This window comes from Pongo abelii, chromosome X (assembly GCF_028885655.2).
Source record: "Pongo abelii isolate AG06213 chromosome X, NHGRI_mPonAbe1-v2.0_pri, whole genome shotgun sequence".
Taxonomy (NCBI): Eukaryota; Metazoa; Chordata; class Mammalia; order Primates; family Hominidae; genus Pongo; species Pongo abelii.
The window spans coordinates 156,138,805-156,161,712 of NC_072008.2; the positions used below are offsets into that span (position 1 = coordinate 156,138,805).

At 50.7% G+C, this 22,908-nt stretch overlaps 3 protein-coding genes across 3 annotated transcripts; all 3 read left to right on the forward strand.

Moving 5' to 3' along the window:
* The first annotated feature begins 3,235 nt into the window (after nucleotides 1-3,235).
* Nucleotides 3,236-7,597, forward strand: LOC100440565 (transmembrane protein 185A). The gene is made up of 3 exons (XM_054544200.2): nucleotides 3,236-3,411; nucleotides 4,036-4,159; nucleotides 5,448-7,597. The coding sequence occupies exons 1-3, from the start codon at nucleotides 3,262-3,264 to the stop codon at nucleotides 5,690-5,692; spliced, it is 519 nt and encodes a 172-aa protein (XP_054400175.2). The 5' UTR covers nucleotides 3,236-3,261; the 3' UTR covers nucleotides 5,693-7,597.
* A 462-nt stretch (nucleotides 7,598-8,059) lies between these two features.
* On the forward strand, nucleotides 8,060-11,210 carry LOC129053093 (heat shock transcription factor, X-linked-like). The gene is made up of 2 exons (XM_054545171.1): nucleotides 8,060-9,584; nucleotides 10,422-11,210. Exons 1-2 carry the CDS (start codon nucleotides 9,021-9,023, stop codon nucleotides 11,127-11,129), a joined length of 1,272 nt encoding a protein of 423 aa, XP_054401146.1. The 5' UTR covers nucleotides 8,060-9,020; the 3' UTR covers nucleotides 11,130-11,210.
* A 4,452-nt stretch (nucleotides 11,211-15,662) lies between these two features.
* LOC100456992 (melanoma-associated antigen 9) lies at nucleotides 15,663-22,028 on the forward strand. Its single transcript, XM_054545172.1, has 4 exons — nucleotides 15,663-16,388; nucleotides 20,073-20,159; nucleotides 20,311-20,381; nucleotides 20,457-22,028. The coding sequence occupies exon 4, from the start codon at nucleotides 20,522-20,524 to the stop codon at nucleotides 21,467-21,469; it is 948 nt and encodes a 315-aa protein (XP_054401147.1). The 5' UTR covers nucleotides 15,663-16,388; nucleotides 20,073-20,159; nucleotides 20,311-20,381; nucleotides 20,457-20,521; the 3' UTR covers nucleotides 21,470-22,028.
* The last annotated feature ends 880 nt before the right edge of the window (nucleotides 22,029-22,908 follow it).

The window sequence follows — 22,908 nt, forward strand, 5'->3', positions numbered from 1 at the left end:
ATTTAAAATGGGTTTCTTATAGACAACATGTTCTTGAGTATTTTTTTATTAATTCTGACAACCTGTCTTTTATTGGTATATTTAGACCATTCAAACTTAAAGAGATTATTAATGTAATTGCATTAATATCTACCATGTAGGTAACTGTTTTCTATGATTTTATTTTTCTTTATTCCTCTTCCTTTTCTGTCTTCTTTCACTTTACAGAACATTTAGTAGATGTAAAATACACCTTTTTTAAAAAATTAGTCTTTGTCTTAGAGTTTATAATATATATTTCAATAACATGCCATAAAACAACACTATACTGCTTCATATGTAGTATAGATACCTTATAAAAGAGTATATACTCAGTTCCTTCATTGCATTGCTTGTAACATTACAATCATTTATTTCATTTATCCATATACACTAATTGTCTGATACATTGTTACTATTATTAACTTAAATAGTTACCTTTTAGGTCAGTTAAGAATAAGAAAGCATTTTATTTTACCTTTATTTATTTCTTCTCTGGTATTCTTTCTTTATGTAGACCTAAACTTAGGACCTATATAAGATTCCTATAATTGTTAGAAAAAAATAGAAAATCAGTAAGAACAAAGAAGATCTAATGACCATTAAATGCAGAGTATCATTTGAAAATTTCAACACATTTCATTTTTTAAAATTCTCAGCAAATTAAAAATATATGTGAGCATTATCAATTCATTGAAGGAAATCTACAAAAAAACTAGAGCTAAGAATATGCTTAATGACGAAATACTGAATGCTTTCCATCTAAGGTCAGGATCAAGGCAAAAATAACGGATTTCATACTTCTCCTCAACTTTTTCTATTAGAGGTTCAAACTATTGCAATAGAGTAAGAGAAAGAAATGAAAAACATGATTGAAAAAGAAGACATACAATGGCCTTTACTGCAAACAACATGATGATCAGTGTGGAAAATCCTAAGGATTCTACAAAGAAAAAAGGAAAACTGCAATTAATAAGTGGATATACCACGGTTATAAGATACACTTTTAATACAAAGAAATTAATACTGTAGCTCTATACTAACAGCAAACACATGAAAATGACAAAAAGCAAGTGCTTTATGAATAGCAAAACATAAAGTACTTTGGAATACATTTAATGAAAAATTTGTAAGACCTGTACACTGAAAACTACAAAATATGACAGAAAAATTTGAAAACATCTAAATAAATGAAGAGATAATCCATGCTCATATCTGAGAAAAATCTAAATTGTTCTTTTCTTCTATTGCTTATAATTCAGTACCATCATTATTTATATTGTTGCTCAAATTTTCCAGCTTTTGGGAGCCCTTTTAGTCTTTGGAAGCTCCTGTGCCCTTTTTATATACTGCATCATTTCTTAAGCACTTCTTTATTTTCTGGCACCACAAAATGCTAAGCTCCCCTTGTATTTTCCATGCCCCAGTCCTAGAACCAAATAAATAAATAAATTTGGACTTCCTCAAAAATAAAATAAAATAAAGACAGGCCACAGACTGGGAGAAAATATTTGCAAAGCACACATCAAAACATTGACTTGCACCCACAACATACAGAGAACTCTTAAAAACTCAAAACTGCAAAAAGAAACACCTAAAAATTGGCAAAAGAGTTGACAATTTGCGAAGGGGATATATGCATGGGGAAACAGCACAGGAAAAGATGCTCAACGTCATTACAGGTTACGGAAGGCAAACTACAACCAGGATAAGGGCCCGAAACACATGGCTTCAGAATGGTGAAACTCAACAACACTGACAAGGCCACGTGCCTGGGAGGATGCAGAGGAACTGGGACACTCCAGTGTTACTGGCGGGAAGGCAGGTGGTACCGGCGCTGTAGAAAATGGTTTGGCCATCTCCGATGCAGTTAAAAGCGCACTTACCGTGGAACTTGGCTGCCCCACTCCTGGGTATAAGATTTATCCCAGAGAAGTGAAAGCGCGCAGCCTGGTAGAAACCCACACACCAGTGTTTGTAGCAGTCTTGTTTGCATTTTGGATAGCGGCCTTGTTTGGTTTTCAAAAACCACCCTCAGCAGACAGTCAGATAAACTGTAGGCATCCATACAATGGAATACCACTCAGAACTGAGAGGGAACGACCTGTGGATACTGGGAGGGAACAACTTGGACAAATCTCATTACAGACATTATGTGGATGGCGGGAAGCCAGTCTCAACAGGTTACTTGTCTCGCGATGCCATCTACATAAAGTTCCAGCAGAGACAAAAGTACAGTGACGGAGAACAGATCAGTGTTTGCCGGGGCTAATGGTGGGACGGTGTGATAGTGAAGGGACAGCACGGAGAGTTTTGCAGGGTGACAGACCTCTTCTGCATCCTGTCTACGGCTGTGCGAATCTACACTTGTGTGAAGAGGGAAATCACACCAAAGGAAGACAGTCACTTTTCCTACTGTATGATAGATAATTAATAAAAAGGGAGAACGGAGGAGTGTCGTCCCAGGGGGCAGGGCAGGAGGGCAAAGACGTGTCACAGGGGAGCCTGGCCAAGTGGCGCCCCCAGAACTCATCCTCTGGGCTTGTGTGTGGATGAGACAAGGTCTACCTGGTACGACAGCGATATACTTGGAATGCCCCCTTGTCACGGAGGCGGGGACCCGGCAGCACTACGTATCCAGCATCAACCTGTATCCAGCATCAACCCGCCAAGTTCACTAACTTGGTAGGGGTGAGGTTAGGGATCCTTAGGAGCCCAGGCAGCCACACTTTCTGGGGAGCCCGTTCCCATTTGTGTTGCCAAAGTACCCCCAGCAGGTTGTGGGAATGTTGCCTGTGAAGAGAGTCTGTTGGGGTGAGATCTTGTGTGTGTGCACAGGGTGACAGCTGTGTCCCGTTTCCCGGGAAGCTGTGATGGCAGCAGAACCTAGGGGAGCCTGAGACAGTGTGGGAGGGCGGGCCTCTGGAAGAGTAGAGGCTGCGGAGCCAGATGCAGGGCTGGCTGTCACCCAAAGGAAGAGGGACTGATGACTCACTGAGTGTGTGTGTCCCTTGGTGGCAGCAGGCCCCATAGTGAACATACCATACCTTTTCAGTCCTGAGCGATGCTCCCAGCAGTCCTGGGAGATGGAATGGTCCTTATTCGGCTCACGGGAAGGACCGCCTTAACAGCAAGGTGCTAAAGATGCCTTCCATCAGAGGCCAGGTTGGAAGCTCCAAAGAGACTTTCTCTCGCTGTTCTCTCACCCACCCCCAGGTTGTGTGTGTCCCGCTGTGGATTCTCATGTCCTTTCTGTGCCTGGTGGTCCTCTACTACATCGTGTGGTCCGTCTTGTTCTTGCGCTCTGTGGATGTGATTGCGGAGCAGCGCAGGACACATATAGCCATGGCCCTGAGCTGGATGACCATCATCGTGCCCTTTCTTACATTTGAGGTAAGCATTCTACGGGAAGCCTCTTCAGCCCCTGAAGCTTGCGCTTCCCCTGACAGGATTCTGCACCCCTAGAAAGGCAGCCTCTGTCCCTTGAGCTCACAGTGAGCCCACTCCAGGAGAAGGGAGAGAACACGGCCGTCTCCGAGAGGGAGCTTCGGTGAAAGGAGAGCATCCTTCCTTTCTCTTGGGGACAGCGCGTGGGGCTGGCAGGGAGAAGACTGCACCTTTTTAGCCATGGTGCCTCTGTATGGCTCCAGTTTCCACTTTTGGAAAAGCAGAGTTGGATGTCAGATTTGTGTATTGGAGTCACGTGGAGAATTCTCGAATGGGAGCCGTTGACTCCTTAGAACAAACACCGGGAGGAGTTTGCCATAAAACTGCTGGCATTGGGAACTTTTCAAGTGGATAGGCTATTGCCGAGCTCTGAAGAGGGACATAAAAGCTCATTTCGAGCTTTCCCCAGTGATAGGTGGTTTCCTGCCTTTTTCTGGCGGTGCTGATGTTCCCTTTCGTGGGAGCACACGCGGGGGTGGGGTGGTGGGGAGGAACTGCCTAATGAGGTCTGGCTTCCGCCTCTGTCCATTTTTGGTGCTGGCTCTACCGGGACTATGTCTCTTTCTTTAGATTCTGCTGGTGCACAAACTGGATGGCCACAACGCCTTCTCCTGCATCCCGATCTTTGTGCCCCTTTGGCTCTCCTTGATCACGCTGATGGCAACCACATTTGGACAGAAGGGAGGAAACCACTGTATGTACTCAACATTTCAGAAGTCCTTGGTGTGTGTCTGGGGTGGGACCAGGGGGTGGGGGGCGGATAGAAGTCTAGGAAGGGATGAGTCCCCGAGGGCCCCAATTTAGAAGTTTGTGTGGGAAAGTGAGGGCTGAGGAAATTCTGGGACCTTCTAAGGGAAGGGCATGCCATAACTCTGGTGTTCTGCTGGCCTGCACCGGGACTTTTCTCGCAGTGCACATTGCCATTTGAGGTAGAACCAGACAAGGCAGGCAACCTCTCAGAGATCCCGTTCCCTCCTCTGCAAAATGGGGATCAAGACAGATTCTTCCCAGGCCCGGGAGGGTTTGATGGAAAATCCACATCTCCCACCCAAACCTGGGATTCATCCTAGGTCCCTGTTGGCCCCTCTGCCTCCCCCATATCCTTGCTGCCATCACCCGAGTCTTGCCTATCTTGCCTTGCTAACACTCTATTCCCCTCCACCTGCTTGCTGAGGCAGACACTTCCAAAATGATCTCTGCAGAGGGTGCCTTCCTGGCAAGGCTGTGAGCTCCATGGCATGGAAGCCCAGAGCATTGCCCTTCCGAAAGCCAGTGGGTATGGGGGCAGGGCCTCACTGCAGCCCAGCAGCCCAGGCTATGCTTGCTGTTTGTGCCTCTGCGCCCCCCGGGAGCAGGGAGGGCTTGCACAGAGCTGACACTCCAGTAGCCTACAGAGAGGAATAGCGGGACTGGGAAAGTGGCTTTAAGGTGGCTCCATGAGTTCAGGCCCCCTCCTGCCCAGGACCCACGCATGACTACCGCCCTCGCGGATTCTAGAGGGTGACAGAAATCTTGTTCTTGGGTTGCACTGTCATCCATGAGCTTATCCTGGCTGGAGAAGATTAGCGGAAGACACCATAGTCTACTCACAACAGATATTTTGAGACTCACTAGAGCAATAGTTCTGAAACTTGGGCACCCAGCAGAATCCCAAAAGGGCCAGGAAAAGGGGACCGCTGGAGCCCACCCTAGCCCGACTCAGTTTCTGGAGGTCTGGGCTGGGGCCGGAGAATGGCATCCCTAACTAAGCCCCGGGGACGCTGTCCCTGCCGGTCCGGGAACCCCACTCCGAGCACCACAGAGCTAGCATTTGCACTTCTTCCCCATTTTGGGTACTCAAGCCCTGTTCAGGCTTTGTGACTCAGGAGTCTGGATAAAGTATGTTATGACATTGTAGGAGTGAAACTTCTTGTTATGGAAAGAAAGTTAACAGGAAGGTCAGTTGAGCCTCGTGTGTGAAATAAAACATTCTTATTTTTCAGGGTGGTTTGGTATCCGCAAAGATTTCTGTCAGTTTCTGCTTGAAATCTTCCCATTTCTACGAGAATATGGAAACATTTCCTATGAGCTCCATCACGAAGATAATGAAGAAACCGAGGAGACCCCAGTTCCGGAGCCTCCTAAAATCGCACCCATGTTTCGAAAGAAGGCCAGAGTGGTCATTACCCAGAGTCCTGGGAAGTATGTGCTCCCACCTCCCAAATTAAATATCGAAATGCCAGATTAGATGCCACTTCCGGGGACAGAGCTTAAGTGGACTGGGACACACTCTCTCCGCCTTCCTCTGCCTCCTCGTTCACCCCGCAGACCAGAACCAGAACTGGAGCTGGGTTTCCAGGTACGTCCATCTCATGCCTTGTTTGCATCCAGCGCCTATCAGCCACTCACCACGACGGGACGTGGAAGTGGCAGGTGACGGGGCTGTGTGCCAGCAGATGCGGATGCCAGGAAGAGTGTGAGAACAGGGGTGGGATTTCCATCTGTCTGGGAGGGGCTCCAGGTACCCCTCTTCCCCGTCAGACCCACTGGGGGATGGCTGCTTGCCAGGCCCCCGGAAGGAACATCTGTCTACACGGTGCTGAAATCCCAATCAAAAGTATTGTTTAGAAATGTATTTCTCCACAGGGCTGACCTCCTGCAGCTCGCTCAGCACTCCCAGGTCCTCAGCACTCCCAGGTCGTGGCTGGGGCAGTCAGTAGGAACTGTAACTATGTCTCTGATGCACCACGTGTTTAGACACAGCACAGTCCTTTTTTCTGTTCCTACTGTGGAAGTAGTTTCTCTTTGGGCATGCTGACAGCAGTTTTTCATAGCCTCACCGATGAGCCCTTTCTACGGGAGTGACTCCATGCTTGTATACAGAGTATTTATACAAATGTTTTAGCATCTTCATATGCGGTGTTAACCCCTAGTCCTGTACAGCATATTCTGTTCAAGTATTTTTTTTACAAGCTTGTGCTGTAGGCACATGCCTTCTGCTGCAGAAGTGGACGCCCGTGGCACACCCACCCTGCCCCAGTGGAGTGCCACGCCTTCATGGGACATTGCCACTTCTGCTCTGGAACTCGTGCAGGTACGTAGTAGCTGCTACTGCCAGAACAGCAATGCCAAGCAAGAGATGGTCCATGCTTTTCTGACGTTCTCAGAATAGTGGCTAGCTTCAAACCTGACAAGCGCTGCTTGAAGCCGGAACACTAGAGAATGTTGCTGAGGGCAGAAACGGCCACGCGGGTGACGACTATGCGTGGGAAAGTCTCAAGCTTCCCTCCTGCCAGCAACAAGAAGGCTTTGGGGTAGGCACGATGTTTTCACATGTGCGTGCCGTTTCTCCAAGCACTGCAGGTTCCGCCGTGTGTCAGAGGCTGCAAGTTTAACATCCTCCTGCCTGAAAACAAATAGGTACTTTGCTGAAAAGAGGGTAAAAAAAAGAGCTTTGATCGTCTCAGCCAGGAGAAGAGTGTGGCGTTTTCACGCGGGCAACTGCTCGCCGGCCTACATGGGGTTAATTCAAGTCTGCTGCGAACACGACTCCGCCCCTGGCACTGGCCTCCAGCAAGCCCTGTTCTCTTTGGGGTACGGGGGAACGGGATGGCTTAGCCTTTCCTGCTCAGTGTGTAAAAAATGTAGTGAAAGCCACTATTTTTGCTCTCTTAAGCTGTTCAATAAACCGGTTCCTCGTTTTACACGTGCATGATGTGTATCTTATTTGCTGGATGGCCCAGGAAACTGGAATGGTCCTCTCAGCCAGCCTCAGAGGAAAGAAATCTCTAGCTGGCACAGGCAGCCGAGTGAGGCTGGCGGCTGCAGGGGCACAGCCTTTAGAATGAGTCCTTCAGTGCACAGGTCCCAGGGTATACGGGGTAGTTGCAGGAAGGAGGGGACGCCTCGCAGATGCCACTGTTGGCTGGGCTACACCATGCCACACTTGTTACTGCTTAGGAGGCTTTCTGGACTGTTCCTTGGGTGCTACGACAATCTGCAGCAGACACTGTCCTTTTACCGCTCCTGGTCCTGGTTTGCTCCCCAGTGATGTCAACAGCTGAGGACTGCTCACGCTGCAACAAAAGGCTCTGCAATTGCTGTCTAGCTCGCCCTGGCCGTCTCTAGAGTTCTGCCTGAACTGAAACTCAAGTGGGGTTCAGCTCATGACTTGCGGCAATTGACCAGGAAATCCACCAGTTGCTGTGGCTGGAAGGATTTTCAGTCCTGTGGGTTGTAACCAGAGGCCACAGGTGGATTCTGCCCTAGGCTCATGAGATTTCCGACTTGCTGTTCAAGAAAATGCCTTGTGAAGTGACAACAGTAGCTGTGACCCAACTGCCGGTGCCTTGCTGGTTCCTATACGTCCCACTGGATCCTCACAGCCCCGGGAAGCAGGTGCTACTACTCTTATCCCCGGGAGGAGACAGAGGCCGAGAGAGGTTAAGTGACGTGCCCAAGTCACACAGCTCGGCAGCGGCCAGGTTGAGACACCAGCATCAGCAGTCTGTTTGCAGACCCCTCACTGTCACCCCCTGAGCCAGTGCGTCTTGGGCCCTGCGGTCAGGATGTCTCAAGCGTGGAGGCATCACCGGTTCGTGGCAGTCTCTGGAGGGTCACTGAGCTCTGTGCCCAGAATCGAGTCGGGGGAGTCTGTGCAGAGGTGGCCCTGTGTGTGGGGACAGTGTGTGACACAGACACTGCTTTGGATGGACACCTCTCCCGTGACCTCCTAGCATCCAATCCCAAAGGAACAACTGTTGCAGAGATGGACCGCTGGACACAAACCCACGTGCGTTTCTCTGGAGACACTGGCCAAGGAAAACAAAACATGTTGGAAGGCCAACAGCTGCATGCCCCACCACGACGTGACCGCAGAGACCCGGGGTGTAGAAGGGTGTCTCTGCTTGGTGGGAGGACACGTGCAGGCCGAGGAGAGGCAGGAAGAAGGCTGCCTCCGACTCCCCACTGGACTGCATGGCGACGGTGTGTGGTGGGGCAGTCAGCTAAGCCATTTGCCTGAGTGGCTGTCGGGCATCTGCGTGCTGGGGACCGATAGTGTGGATGTGTTAGGAGGATCTGTATGGAGCACATTGCTGCCTCTGGCTAGGACAGGGTGGAAAGGGTGGCGTGGCTACAGCCTGACCCATGGGCACCGTCCTACCCTTTGTTCTGTGCTTCAAAGTGTCAGTCATGTGCTGGGGTCTGTGGGCCCATGACTCAGACGGTGAGCTCTGACCTTCCTGAGCCAGGGCTTTGCTGTAGTTCTGTCTGGCTCAGGAGCTCTAGGACAAGGGGACTGCTCCAGGTCTGCATCTAAGGTGTGGCAGGGCCCCTCGGCACTCTTGTGCACTAGTGTCATCTTTCCCATTGAAATGACTGTGAGGACCAGAATGTGCACATGCAGATGGGCAGCTACTTGTCTGCCTTGGCCCTTTATTACATAACTTGCTGGGTGTGTGGAGATGCCACCCCCCCCCACCCCCCGCAGTCAGAGCCCCTTTATGATGTCGTGGGGCTGGTTACATGACTGCCAAGGGGTGCTGCTGGCCACACTGCACTAGCAAGTTTGCCAGATGGAGAACAAGCCATCATTGAGTATGGCTCGCTGTGAGGAAAGACATTCGAGAGGACAGGGTCATGGCTTGGAAAGGGTGCCTTTTCCTCCCCAATTGCACTCAGAGACCTACCTTCACCCAGCAGATCCTTCCCCTGCCTGGGATGACCCAGTGTCCACTGGGAGCCCTAACTTCAGGCTGCTGACAGAAGAAATCGCTTTCCAACCTCTGGCCCAGGAAGCTTCGTTCAGAAGGCCACACCCTGACGGTGACGACCCGCCCCAGGGAGAAGATAATCTCCTCTCCCTCCCCTTTCCGCAGAAACTGTGGAGACTGGTCAGCAGCAACCAGTTTTTGTCCATCTGGTGGGATGACAGTGGGGCTTGTATAGTGATCAATCAAAAACTCTTTGAAAAGGAGATTCTCAAAAGGGACGTCGCACACAAAGTGTTTGCCACAAATTCGATAACCAGCTTCTTCCGCCAGCTAAACTTGTACGGCTTCCGAAAACGGCGTCAATGCACTTTCAGGACCTTCACCCGCATTGTCTCCGCAAAAAGGCTGGGCTCCATCTTGAATAAGGTAATGAACAACAAGCCTCTGGAGGGGTTAAGTCGGTGGGCTCTGGGGCCTGGTCGGGTGGAAGTCCCAAGACTGCCTCCTGGGAAGTGGGTGACCTCAGGCAGGGTGTGGGGCCATCGCTGTGGGCCTGTGTCCCCCTCTGGGTGGAGGTGACATGAACTAAAAGTGAATGTGGGGAGAGGGCTGAGAATGGTGCCGGCCCCTCTCGAGTGTGTAAAATATCACAGGTGCTAAGTAGCCGTATCTGCATGTCCTCCTGCCTGGGGCCAGTCATGTCGTCTGGTGGTGGCTGTGTCCCGCTGACTCCATAGCGCTTCACCCTGTGAGGTGAGCAGGCCAGGGGAGTCTGGTATTTGTACCACTGTCACCCTAGCTGGTGTCTGGAGAAGTGCTCAAGTTGAAGCGCTGAAGGGCGCCTGGCGCAGGAGGTGCAGATGCTCCTGCTGCCCTTAGTAGGTGGGCCCCTGGTGTGGAAGAGCCAGTGCCCAGGGCCTCCAGCCCAGCCGGGGTGCATTCTGTTGCCAGCTGCCACTGCATGGGGGAGGCCCAGAATCTTCTTCCCTCCTGGTCTGCAACTTCAAAGACCCTTTCCACCGGCCGTGGACACCCTAATCTGCCATTTTGAGGCTTTTTCCAAGACGGAAAGGCCCGCCACAACTTGGTAAACCTTGACGATGTGAACGCGAGTCGCCAGCTTCCTTTGGGGACTGGGACCTTTTCCAGAAAGGCCTCCTGGGCCAGTAGAGTTCTCTTGCACAGGGGCGTAGATGGTTGGTAGTTGTAGTCCATCCTTGTGACTTGCAGTTTCCTTTTGTTTATTTAAACTTTGACTTACAGTTAGAGTTCTACTGCCATCCTTACTTTCAAAGAGACGCCCCTCACCTCCTCGTGAGGATGAAGAGAAGAGTGGGCGTCAAGTCTGCACCCAGACATCAGGAAGAGGACGAGCCAGAAGCTGCTGGATCCTGTCTGGCACCAGCAGACCCTGAGCAACAAGATCACACGTCTCCGAATGAGAATGACCAGGTCACACCACAACACCAGGAACCGGCCGGTCCCAACACCCAAATCAGGAGTGGCTCTGCTCCACCAGCAACTCCTGTGACGGTGCCCGATCCCACCGTGGCGAGTGACAACGCTCCAGCGACCCAGCCGGCCGGCGAGTGGTCAGAGGGCAGCCAGGCTCACGTCACTCTGGTGGCCGCTGTCCCTGAGCCTGCAGCGCTGCCCTTCCTCTATGTCCCTGGATCTCCCACTCAGATGAATTCTTATGGGCCTGTGGTGGCCCTTCCCACAGCTTCCCCTAGTACCCTTGTCATGGACACCACAGGACTTCCTGCACCCGGCGTGCTGCCCTTTTGCCATCTCTGGGTACCGGTGACCCTAGTGGCTGCTGGGACTGCACAGCCTGCTGCCTCCATGGCCATGTTCCCCCATCCCCCAGCTCTGCACCACCATTGCCCCCACAGCCACCACACGTCACAGTACATGCCAGCTAGCGATGGGCCCCAGGCGTACCCAGACTACGCAGACCAGAGCACATAGAGGCGAGCATTTGGGCAGAATATGTGCTGGTCAATAAATGTGTCAGAGAATGAGTAATTTTCTGACTGCACAAAAAAGTCTTCGTGGTCTCCGTCCTTTTTCTTTCTTTGCAGTTGAGTACCCCCCTCCGACATCTTTGGCTTGCATGATAGAGGCTTCAGCCTAACACGCCTCCCTGGAAAAGTGCCCAGGAGATACTCGAGCAGGTGCTGGGTTTTAGGAAGCCCCTCAGACATCCTGCCTCTGCTCATTAAAAATTACCTGGAGCCGGCCGGGCGCAGTGGCTCACGCCTGTAATCCCAGCACTTTGGGAGGCTGAGGCGGGCGGATCACGAGCTCAGGAGATCGAGACCGTCCTGGCTAACACGGTGAAACCATGTCTATGCTAAAAATACAAAAAATTAGCCAGGCGTGGTGGTGGGCGCCTGTAGTCCCAGCTGCTCGGGAGGCTGAGGCAGGAGAATGGCATGAACCTGGGAGACGGAGCGTGCAGCGAGCCGAGATCGCGCCACTGCACTCCAGCCTGGGCGACAGAGCAAGACTCCGTCTCAAAAAAAAAAAAAAAAATTACCTGGAGTTGCTCGCTGAGTGCCAGTTGTGCTGCTAGCATTGCTGGCCGAGGGTTCACAATGACACTGTGTTGCTGGCCATTCCTTGTCATGGCAGTGCCTTTATATAACAGGATCTTCACTTTACATACAGATGAGATCACGTCTGGCTTTTTCATTGGGTTAAAAAGTGCCCTTGATAGTTGTGGAGGTTACACATACTACCAAGGAGTCCTACGGGTTTGCAGTTTAGAGGGTGCTCATTAGTGTCTGGTGGACAGGATTTACGTTTGGCTTTTATGTCTGTACTGGATCCGGTGGGGTTTTTTATTTCCTTCCTTGATTCCTCCACTATGCTCCCACTTTTTCTTTCTTGTTTTCCTTCCTTCCTACTTTCCTTTCCTTTCCTTTTTTCTTTCTCTTTCTCTCTCTCTCTCTCTCTCTGCTTCCTTCCTTCCTTCTTCCTTCCTTCCTTCTTTCCTTCCTTCCTTCCTTCCTGCCTTCCTTCCTTCCATCTCTCTCTCTCTCTCTTTCCCTCCTTTCCTTCCTTCTCCTTCTTTCTTTTGGAGTCAAAAATTAATTTAAAAGATGTCATGTCATGTTTTAACTTAGGAAGCAGCCTTTTCTGGTCACTTGGGGTGTTCATCTTAGAACACATGCTATCATCGACAAACCTCTTTGACTGAATGATCAGAGGAAATAGATTCAAGTTCTTACCGTAGAGACAACTGGGCACAGACATCAAAAGAGCTCTGAAATCAGGGCATGCAGAGAGCCCCAACACCCACACACCAGAACCCAGAGGTATCCCTGCCTGTGATTTTTAATTTGACAGTAGGTGGCAGAGTCCTGGGAGACGTGGGAAGAGGCCATAAGAGAATGCAGACATGGGAATGGATTAATCCAGAGTCCAGCCATGGTCTGCAGGTGGATCTCCCTGTCTCGGCCTGCTCACTTACAAATGGGTGCTCATTTACAAATCGGTGTGAATCACATTTCATCATTTGTGAGCTCCGTAGTTTCCAAGAAGTACAATTTTCTCATGTGTTTCTTGGACTTTATACATATGCCTCCAGAGTTTGAATCATGCAAAGATGCTGCCACTTAAAAACCTCTTTCCTACAAACTTACACCCCTCCGATCATGGTTTTCCTGTGAATCTCAGCCGGGCACGGTGGCTCACACCTGTCATCCCAGCACTTTGGGAGACTGAGGCAGGTGGACCACGAGGTCAGGAGTTCAAGACCAGCCTGGCCAAGATGGTGAAATCCTGTCTCTACTAAAAATACAAAAATTAGCCGGGCACGTTGGCAGGCACCTGTAATCCCAGCTACTCGGGAGGCTGAGGCAGGAGAATCGCTTGAACTCAGAGGGCAGAGATTGCAGTGAGTGGAGATCACGCCACTGCACTCCAGGCTGGGCGACAGAGTGAGACTCCATCTCCAAAAAAAAAAAAAAAAAAAAAACTGTTATAGGAATGGAAAAAACTATATAGATGGAGAGAAAATATTAGTAATCTGATGTCCGATAAAGAACTCATATGCTGAGTAAATACCAAACTTTTAACATTCAACCTTTGAAAACAAAGAATCCAACTAAAGATGTAAATGATTTGAAGACATTCACCAATGAAGACACGCAGAAATACACATACATTCACCAATGAAGATACACACATGAAAAGATGATCACCACAATTATTCACTAATAATGCAAATGTCAACAGCACTAAGATTCCTCTATCCACCTATTACAATGGATACAATTCAAATACCTGAGAATATCAAATTCTGGAGAGGATGTGGAATTCTCATTCATAGCTGGTATACAAGAAAAATGTTTCATTCACTCTAGAAGGCCTTTTGGCCCTTTCCTATGTAGTAAAACATAGACTTACCTTTAGATCCATCAGTCGTACTCCTAGGTTTTACCTAAGTGAATTGGAAACTTTGGTTCTCACATGGAAAATCATGTACACGAATGTATATAGTAGTTTATTCATAATCACCAACCAAGATGTCCTTGAAGAGGTGAATGGATAAAACCAATGGTACTTCCACAAACTGAAAGTGTATTCAAAGTTCAATCTACCCTCAAATATTCCAGGACAGGAAATTTTGGAGGCCAGTTCAGCCAAGTGGCAAGGGAAAATGAATCACCATCTTATCTCACCCCTTCCAATGCACCCAAAATGGGCAATTGTTTAACTCATTCTCCCAGGCTCGCTCTCCTAGATTCATAAACAGATGAAGGCACCCGAGCGCTCATGAAAAGAATTTGTGAGGCAAGTGTTCACACATATCGCAGCAAATGTCATAAACAGATAATCACATATCCAACACAACAGTGGATTAAACGAACAAGCCGCCTGTATGCATGGAATAAAAATACGATTAAATGTTAGAAAAAAATTCAATTCTAATTCCCTGCATACAAGATAGACTAGAAAAAAACATTCAGTCACGACAATGGGTACAGGAAAAGGCTCTGAAATGAATTCTGTGTAAGTACAAATTAACAATGTTTAGCAAACTAACATTAAAAGGAACTTCCGTTTCCTAAAATCGGCAGCAAGCATACATAAATGTGAAATGTCAGAAGCTCTGCCATTCACGGCAGTGACAAGTCGTTGACATATGCTGTCACCACTACCACCTACATCTGCAGTGAATATCAAAATGAAAAAGAGCCAGAGCTATGGATGTCAAAATGAAAATGAGATATGAAGACTGCAAAGAAATAGATAGTATTTGTTAACTATATGATTATCTACATAGAAAATTCAAAGGAATAGACACATTGAATATTCAAATGAATAAAAGACTTCAGAAAACATCATATAGAAGGTCATTACAGCAAAATCAAGAGCCTTGCCACACAAAAGCAACTTAGTGCATAAAATAGAAAATAGAAAATATACCATTCACAGCAGCATTAAAATCCAAAATGTAAATAAGAAGAGCCTAACAAGACCTTCATGGAAGCAACTGTGCAAAGTTGCTGATAGACTCAGGAAATAATCTCAAGTAAATGGATCTGTATACCATATTACCATATTCCTTGATGGGGAACAGAATATGGCAAAGATGTAAATGCTACTTAAATTAAATACAGAGTGAGTGCCTTAACTGTCATTGCCAAAGTGACAACCAAGCTCAGGTTGCTGTGCTCTGCTCCCCAAATCAACCCTGGAAAAATATAGGAGGGAAAAGATTAAAAAAAAAAAACCATCAAAACAGGGAAAGCCCTGAGGATGACTGAAGACTGTGCTAAACTAGTACTTGTGTTTTGGGTCCAGAGAGCAGCAGGGAAATCGAGGAGGTCTGTACCCTGCACAGATAGCAGATTACAGGATGGATAGGAGAAAGTGTTTAACATTCCACCCCACATCATCGCACAATCTCAGGCAGCACCACAAAATCTGATGCCAGTAGCCCTGGGGTAATATCAGGACACCAGGAAATTTGAGTTGATTGAGACACTATGGCTCCAGAGTTCTGCTAACAACCACCTGAAACAAACTTAGTAGGAGAAGACCAGCCTTCCAAAAAATTATTATTTTAATGGAATATAAAGAATGAACTAGGAATAGAATAGTAAGTATGTGTGAAGGCCACATACTGTGAGTAGATATTAATAAAATATGTGTGCATATATATAGTATAAAGTCTACAAATACAAACAAATATGTATCTAAAGATATATACATGTAAGTACATATAATTATACATATATGATATAAAGATATATATGCATGTGTATATACATATAAGCATAAATATATATAATGTCTAAAACACGTATGTATATAAACGTAGATATAAACAAAATGTACATATACCATATATAATGTACACATACAATGTAAAATTTATTACCATATGAATGAGGATTAAAATATGAAAATCGCTAATCTGGACTCTGCTGTGTTCGATCCCTTCAAAACACATGGCTTCTCCAAATCTCTTGCTGCTGCTCAGCCTCTTCCGTGTAAAAATAAATCCTTTGCGACAAAAGGTTTGCAAAGTCTAGCTCTGGCTGGGGAGGAGCCCCCATGGGAAGGTGTGTATCTTCTCTCACAGGTCCTACAATCACAGATGCTGCAGCCCCCCAGGGAGCATCTAGCCTTGGACCCGCAGCCATTCTCTGCAACGCGTGCAGCTGGGCAAATGCTCAAAGGTGACATAAACGGATCATCTCCCACCCATCACTTCATCAAAGAGCCAGGAGCCAGGAGCCAGGAGCAGAACCCTCCTGAGAGGGGACTGAAGGTCCACCTTCCCCACATAGAGGGGCCACAGAATCCAGCTCAGCCCTTCTTGTCAGCCCTGGAAGACCCTGGCAATGTTGTCACCCCGACCACACCCCTCCCCTCACTGCCACTTCATGTGATTGGGAGTCAGAGACTTGGTCCGAGAGGAGCAGACCCAATCGGCAGAGAATGGGGATCCAGACCCAGGCATCAAGGTCAGGACCCCCTGAGGGATGACTGAGGGCCCCTATCCCCATCCCCACCCCTACTCCGCCAGAACCCGGTTCAGCCCCTACTGTCAACCCAGGGAAGCCCCAGGCTTGGAGGCTGGATGTGACGTCACTGACGTGCGCTCACTGACGTGCGCACTGGGGGTCAGAGAGAAGGGAGAGGCCTCCTTCTGAGGGGCGGCTTGATACCGGTGGAGGGAAGCGGGCCGAGGTTCTGTGAGGAGTCAAGGTGAGGTGCTGAGGGAAGACTGAGGATGCCCCCACCCCACATAGAGGACCCGAAAGAACCAAGTGCCATCTCTGCTCCCAGCCCTGGACCACCCGGGGGCCAATCTGGGGCTGACTTGTGAGGCTGGGCCGACCCCCTCCCTCCGCCGCTCAAGCTGCTGGGCACTCTGGAGTGAGAGCTTGGTGTGACCAGGGCAGGGCTGGTTAGGAGAGGGCAGGGCCCAGGCTCTGCCGGGCATCAAGGTCAGGACCCTGAGGGAGGGCTGGGCCCCCCCAACCCAACCATGACCTACAGCCCCAGGTTCCCCAGCCCCAACCTCAGCCCCACGCTACACCCCACCCCACCCCACCCCCAACTCTCCCGCGGCAGAATCTGGTTCCGCCCCTGTTGTCAACCCAGGAAAGCCCCAGGTGCCCAGATGTAAGGCCAGTGACTTGGGCACTGGGGGTCAGAGAGTAGCGGGGGCCTCGCTGTGAGGGGTGAGTCGATATCGGCGGAGGGAAGCGGGCCCAGGCTCTGTGAGGAGGCAAGGTGAGACCCTGAGGGAGGACTCAAGACCCCCCCCACCCCAGATAGAGGACCCCAAATAATACAGCGCGGCCCCTGCGCCAGCCCTGGACCACCCCACGGGTTCGGGCTTATCAGGCTGGGCCCAGGCTCTGACTGGCATCAAGGTCAGAACCCTGAGGGAGGGCTGAACGCCTCCACACCCCTAACCCAGCCACCACCACCATGACCTACAGCCTCAGGTTCCCCACCTCCATCCTCACCCTCCCCACTCCACCCCACCCCCAAGTCTCCCGTGGCAGAATCCAGTTCAGCCCCTGCTGTCAACCCAGGGGAGCTCCGGGTGCCTGATGTAAGGCCATTGACTTGCGCACTGGGGGTCAGAGAGTAGCAAGGGCTTGGTTCTGAGTGGTGGCTGAAGATCGGCAGAGGGAAGCGGGCCCAGGCTCTGTGAAGAGGCAAGGTGAGACGCTGAGGGAGGACTTAGGACGCCCCCACCCCAGATAGAGGGCCCCAAAGAATCCAGCACCACCCCTGCTGCCAGCCCTGAACCACCCCGGGGGCGGACTTCTCAGGCTGGGCCACCCTTCGCCACCCCACCGCTTAAGCCCCAGAGCTTGGTGTGACCAGGGCAGGACTGGTTAAGAGAGGGTGGGGGCCAGGCTCTGCCAGGCATCAGGGCCAGGACCCTGAGGGAGGCCTGAGGCCCCATAGAGGGAGTCACTGCCCCTGCAGTCAACCCTGGGAAGTTCTGGGCATGGCGGTCAGGCAAGCGGATCCTGATATCTGCATCCTGGGCTGACCGAGGGAAGGGGCTTGGTATCGTTAGCATGGCCGCGGGAGAACAGAGGGAGGGCCCAGGTCCTGCTGGGAGACAAGGGAGGCCTGAGGGGACCCAGTACCCCAGGACAAGGGGCCCACCCCGCCCCTATCTGAGACCGAGGCCCCTCCTCATTCAGCCTCGGGAATCTGACAGATAGAGACTCAGGTCCACTGAGGGGTGGGGCCCAGCCCTCTAGGAGACCAGGGAAGGAACAAGACGGAGGACAGAGGGGACCCCGGAGTCCAGCTCAGTGGGGATCTTTGCCTGGGCGATCCCGGGCACGGTGGCCGCACGTGGTGCATTGTGGCTGCTGGGATCGGGTGTCAATGGGAACAGTGCTGTGGTATGAGGAGTGGGGCCTCAGGTGAGCAGGAGGAGGAGTCCCAGAGGCCTGAGGAAGGATTCACCAGACCTCTCATCCCAGACCTAGGAAACCTGCCCCTGCCGTCAGTCTTGGGAGGCCCCAGGCAGGACTGTGAGGAAGGGAAGTGCCCCCTCCACCCCCAACACACACTTTCTCAAAGAGGGTCTAAGGGAGAAATTGGCCTTGGTCTGCAAGACTCATCTCTGGTTCAGCAAAATGGAAGGGGCCAGATTCTGTCAGAAGCAAATATGAATACCTAGAGGACACCCAGACCGACGAGGCCCCCTGGAACCTGCTCCTTTGGTCAGCCTTGGGTATCTCATGCATGAGTGACCATGAGGTGGCCCCTCACTTCTGCCTCCCGGGTCTCAGGGAGGTGGGGGCCTTGGTCCGAGGGGTTTCCTCAGCTCAGCAGAGGGAGCCACACCTGGTCAGCACAGGGTGGAATCCAGGGTCTTCCAGGAGTGACGGGGAGGAAGTTTGGTGAGGACTGAAGGTAAGAAGGTACCTCCACGCTCTCAAAAAAGAAAGGACCTCACAGACACTGGTGTCACCTGTTCTCAGCCCCAGGTGGCCCCAGGCAGGAATGGCATGAGGCATGCTCTCATTTCTCCCACGTGACTGGGGGTGAGAGGTCTCAGGGAGGTGAGTACCTTGATGCCAGGGGGCACTGAGAGATTCAACAGAGGGCTCCACACCTGGTCAGTAGAAGGAGGACTCCCAGGATCAGCAGGACCCAAGGTGTGCCCCCTTCATGAGGAATGGAGGTACCCCCAACCCAGAAAGAAGCCACCCCACAGAGTCTAGGTGAACTCTGTTCTTAGATCTGGGGACGGGGGGGGCGGGGCCTGATGAAGGATGGCGCTAAATGGCAAGCTCACTTGTACCACGGCAGGAAGTTGAGGAACCCTCAGGGGGATGAGGCGTTGATGTAAAGGGAGATGTCTTCTCATCTCAAGGGTTTGAGGGTCGAGGAAGTAGAAGCCCCAGCAGGAGTAAAGATGAATAACCCGCAGGAGGACTTTGGAACACCCACCTCATACCTGAAGGGTTCAGCTGGTGGGGTCAGCCCCGGACACCCCACGCAGGGGTGACAGATGTGGGGCCTCCTCCCCTCTGTTTCTGGATCTCAGGGAGGTGAGGACTTTGTTCTCAGAGGGTGTGTGGACAAAACAGGGAGGCCCTGTGTTCGACAGACACAGTGGTCCCAGGATTGGAGAGCAGTCCAGGTGAGGAACCTAAGGGAGGATCGAGGGTACCTCCAGGCCAGAGAAACTCTCAGATCAAGAGAGTTTGCCCTGCCCCTACTGTCACCCCAGAGAGCCCGGGCAGGGCTGTCTGCTGAGGTCCCTCCTTTATCCTGGGATCACTGGTGTCAGGGAGGGCTGGCCTTGGTCTGAGGGGGCTGCACTCATGTCAGCAGAGGGAGGGTCCCAGGCCCTGCCAGGAGTCCAGGTGCAGACTGAGGGGACTCCACTCACCAAACACAGAGGACCTAGCCCCACCCTGCCCCTTCTGTCAGCTGAGGGAAGCCGCTGGGTGGATGGACTCCCCTCACTTCCTCTTCAGGTGTCTCCTGGAGATAGGGCCTCAGGTCAACAGAGGGAGGGTTCCAGACCCTGCAGGCATCAAGATGAGGACCAGGCAGTATCCTCACCCCAGGACACATGGACCCCATTGAATTTGGACATCTCTTACTGTACTTCCGAGGAAACCCTGGGGAGGTGTGGGCAGATGTTGGTTGGGGCATGTCCTTCTGTTCCACATCAGGGATGTGAGCTCTTGATCTGAGAGACTCTCAGGCAAGTAGAGGAGTGGAGTCCAGTCCCTGCCAGGAGAAAGGTGAGGGCCCCGAGTGAACGCAGAGGGGACCATCCACCCCAAAAGTGTGTAGAACTCAAGAGTGTCCAGCCCGCCCTCTTGACAGCACTGAGGGACCGGGGCTCTGCCTGCAGTCTGCAGCCTAAGGGCCCTTCGATTCCTCTTCCAGGAGCTCCAGGAAGCAGGCAAGCCTTGGTCTGAGACGGTGTCCTCAGGTCACAGAGCAGAGGAGACCCAGGCAGTGTCAGCAGTGAAGGTGAAGTGTTCACCCTGAATGTGCACCAAGGGCCCCACCTGCCCCAGCACACATGGGACCCCATAGCACCTGGCCCCATCCCCCCTACTGTCACTCATAGAGCCTTGATCTCTGCAGGCTAGCTGAGTAGCCCTCTCACTTCCTCCTTCAGATTCTCAGGGGACAGGCTGACCAGGAGGACAGGAGCCCCAAGAGGCCCCAGAGCAGCACTGAAGAAGACCTGTAAGTCAGCCTTTGTTAGAACCTCCAAGGTTCGGTTCTCAGCTGAAGTCTCTCACACACTCCCTCTCTCCGCAGGCCTGTGGGTCTCCATCGCCCAGCTCCTGCCCACGCTCCTGACTGCTGCCCTGACCAGAGGCATCATGTCTCTTGAGCAGAGGAGTCCGCACTGCAAGCCTGATGAAGACCTTGAAGCCCAAGGAGAGGACTTGGGCCTGATGGGTGCACAGGATCCCACAGGCGAGGAGCAGGAGACTACCTCCTCCTCTGACAACAAGGAGGAGGAGGTGTCTGCTGCTGGGTCATCAAGTCCTCCCCAGAGTCCTCAGGGAGGCGCTTCCTCCTCCACTTCCATCTACTACACTTTATGGAGCCAATTCGATGAGGGCTCCAGCAGTCAAGAAGAGGAAGGGCCAAGCACCTCGGTCGACCCAGCTCACCTGGAGTTCATGTTCCAAGAAGCACTGAAATTGAAGGTGGCTGAGTTGGTTCGTTTCCTGCTCCACAAATACCGAGTCAAGGAGCCGGTCACAAAGGCAGAAATGCTGGAGAGTGTCATCAAAAATTACAAGCACTACTTTCCTGTGATCTTCGGCAAAGCCTCCGAGTTCCTGCAGCTGATCTTTGGCACTGATGTGAAGGAGGTGGACCCCGCCGGCCACTCCTACATCCTTGTCACTGCTCTTGGCCTCTCGTGCGATAGCATGCTGGGTGATGGTCATAGCATGCCCAAGGCCGCCCTCCTGATCATTATCCTGGGTGTGATCTTAACCAAAGATAACTGCGCCCCTGAAGAGGTTATCTGGGAAGCGTTGAGTGTGATGGGGGTGTATGTTGGGACGGAGCACATATTCTATGGGGAGCCCAGGAAGCTGCTCACCCAAGATTGGGTGCAGGAAAACTACCTGGAGTACCGGCAGGTGCCCGGCAGTGATCCTGCGCACTACGAGTTCCTGTGGGGTTCAAAGGCCCACGCTGAAACCAGCTATGAGAATGTCATAAATTATTTGGTCATGGTCAATGCAAGAGAGCCCATTTGCTACCCATCCCTTTATGAAGAGGTTTTGGGAGAGGAGCAAGAGGGAGTCTGAGCACCAGCCGCAGCCAGGGCCAATGTTTGTGGGGTCAGGGCCCCATCCAGCAGCTGCCCTGCCCCATGTGACATGAGGCCCATTCTTCACTCTGTGTTTGAAGAGAGCAATCAGTGTTCTCAGTGGCAGTGGGTGGAAGTGAGCACACTATATGTCACCTCTGGGTTCCTTGTCTATTGGGTGATTTGGAGGTTTATCCTTGCTCCCTTTTGGAATTGTTCAAATGCTCTTTTAATGGTCAGTTTAATGAACTTCACCATCGAAGTTAATGAATGACAGTAGTCACACATATTGCTGTTTATGTTATTTAGGAGTAAGATTCTTGCTTTTGATTCACATGGGGAAATCCCTGTTATTTTGTGAATTGGGACAAGATAACATAGCAGAGGAATTAATAATTTTTTTTGAAACTTGAACTTAGCAGCAAAATAGAGCTCATAAAGAAATAGTGAAATGAAAATGTAGTTAATTCTTGCCTTATACCTCTTTCTCTCCCCTGTAAAATTAAAATATATACATGTATACCTGGATTTGCTTGGCTTCTTTGAGAATGTAAGAGAAATAAAAATTGAAAGAATAATTTTTCCTGTTCACTGGCTCATTTTTTCTTCAAACATGCACTGAGCCTCTGTTATTCGGAACACCCTGGGTTAATAGTAGAGATGCTAGGTAAGCCAGACCCACCCCTTTACCATAGGGTGGTGAAGTCCAGGAGCTACAATCCTAAAATTAAGGTGGTGCCATGTCCTCTAAGAACCAGAGGAAAATAAAACATGGGTGAGGGTTTGGGGCTCTAGATGACAGCAGTCGAGTGTACATGCCCTGAGCCAGGGCCTTTTGGGCTTTGGGAAACTGCAGTTCCTTCTGGGGGAGGTAATTCTATTGAAGCTGGGTGGTGCCAGAGCCAGATTCTCAGAGGATGAGAGAAAGGCCTGGAGTGGATGACTGCTCAGCAGTTCCTTTTGGATGGTGGATGAACAGAGAAGAGTCTCCGCCTGGGGCAGGAATAGAAGGAAATTCTCCTGCGCTCTTGTCTCGGTGCGGTTGAACACAGTGCAGGGGCTAGGTGATGGATACCTATCATCTGCAAGGGTTTCCTGCAAGATGAGGGTGAATCTCCCAGAAGGGACGCACAGAAGTCATTGGCCAGGTGCTTTTCTGCCTGTCTGGAAGAGTCAGAGTTGATCATATTTAAAAGGCATTCTAATCAAGTTATCTCAGGTGGGATTTGAGCAATTGTGAGCAAAGGCGAGATTTCAAGTGTTAACAAAATAAGTGAAAACAGTGTCTTGGATCAAAAAGCAGGTGGGAGAGAGGAAAGGAGTTGATCCTCGATTCAAATTCTAGGAGCTTTGAGCTGCATTCAGCTGCGCAAGACTCCAGCACACCCAAATTTTGAAGTACATTCGCTGAGAGGAAATACTTAATTTTATTGACGA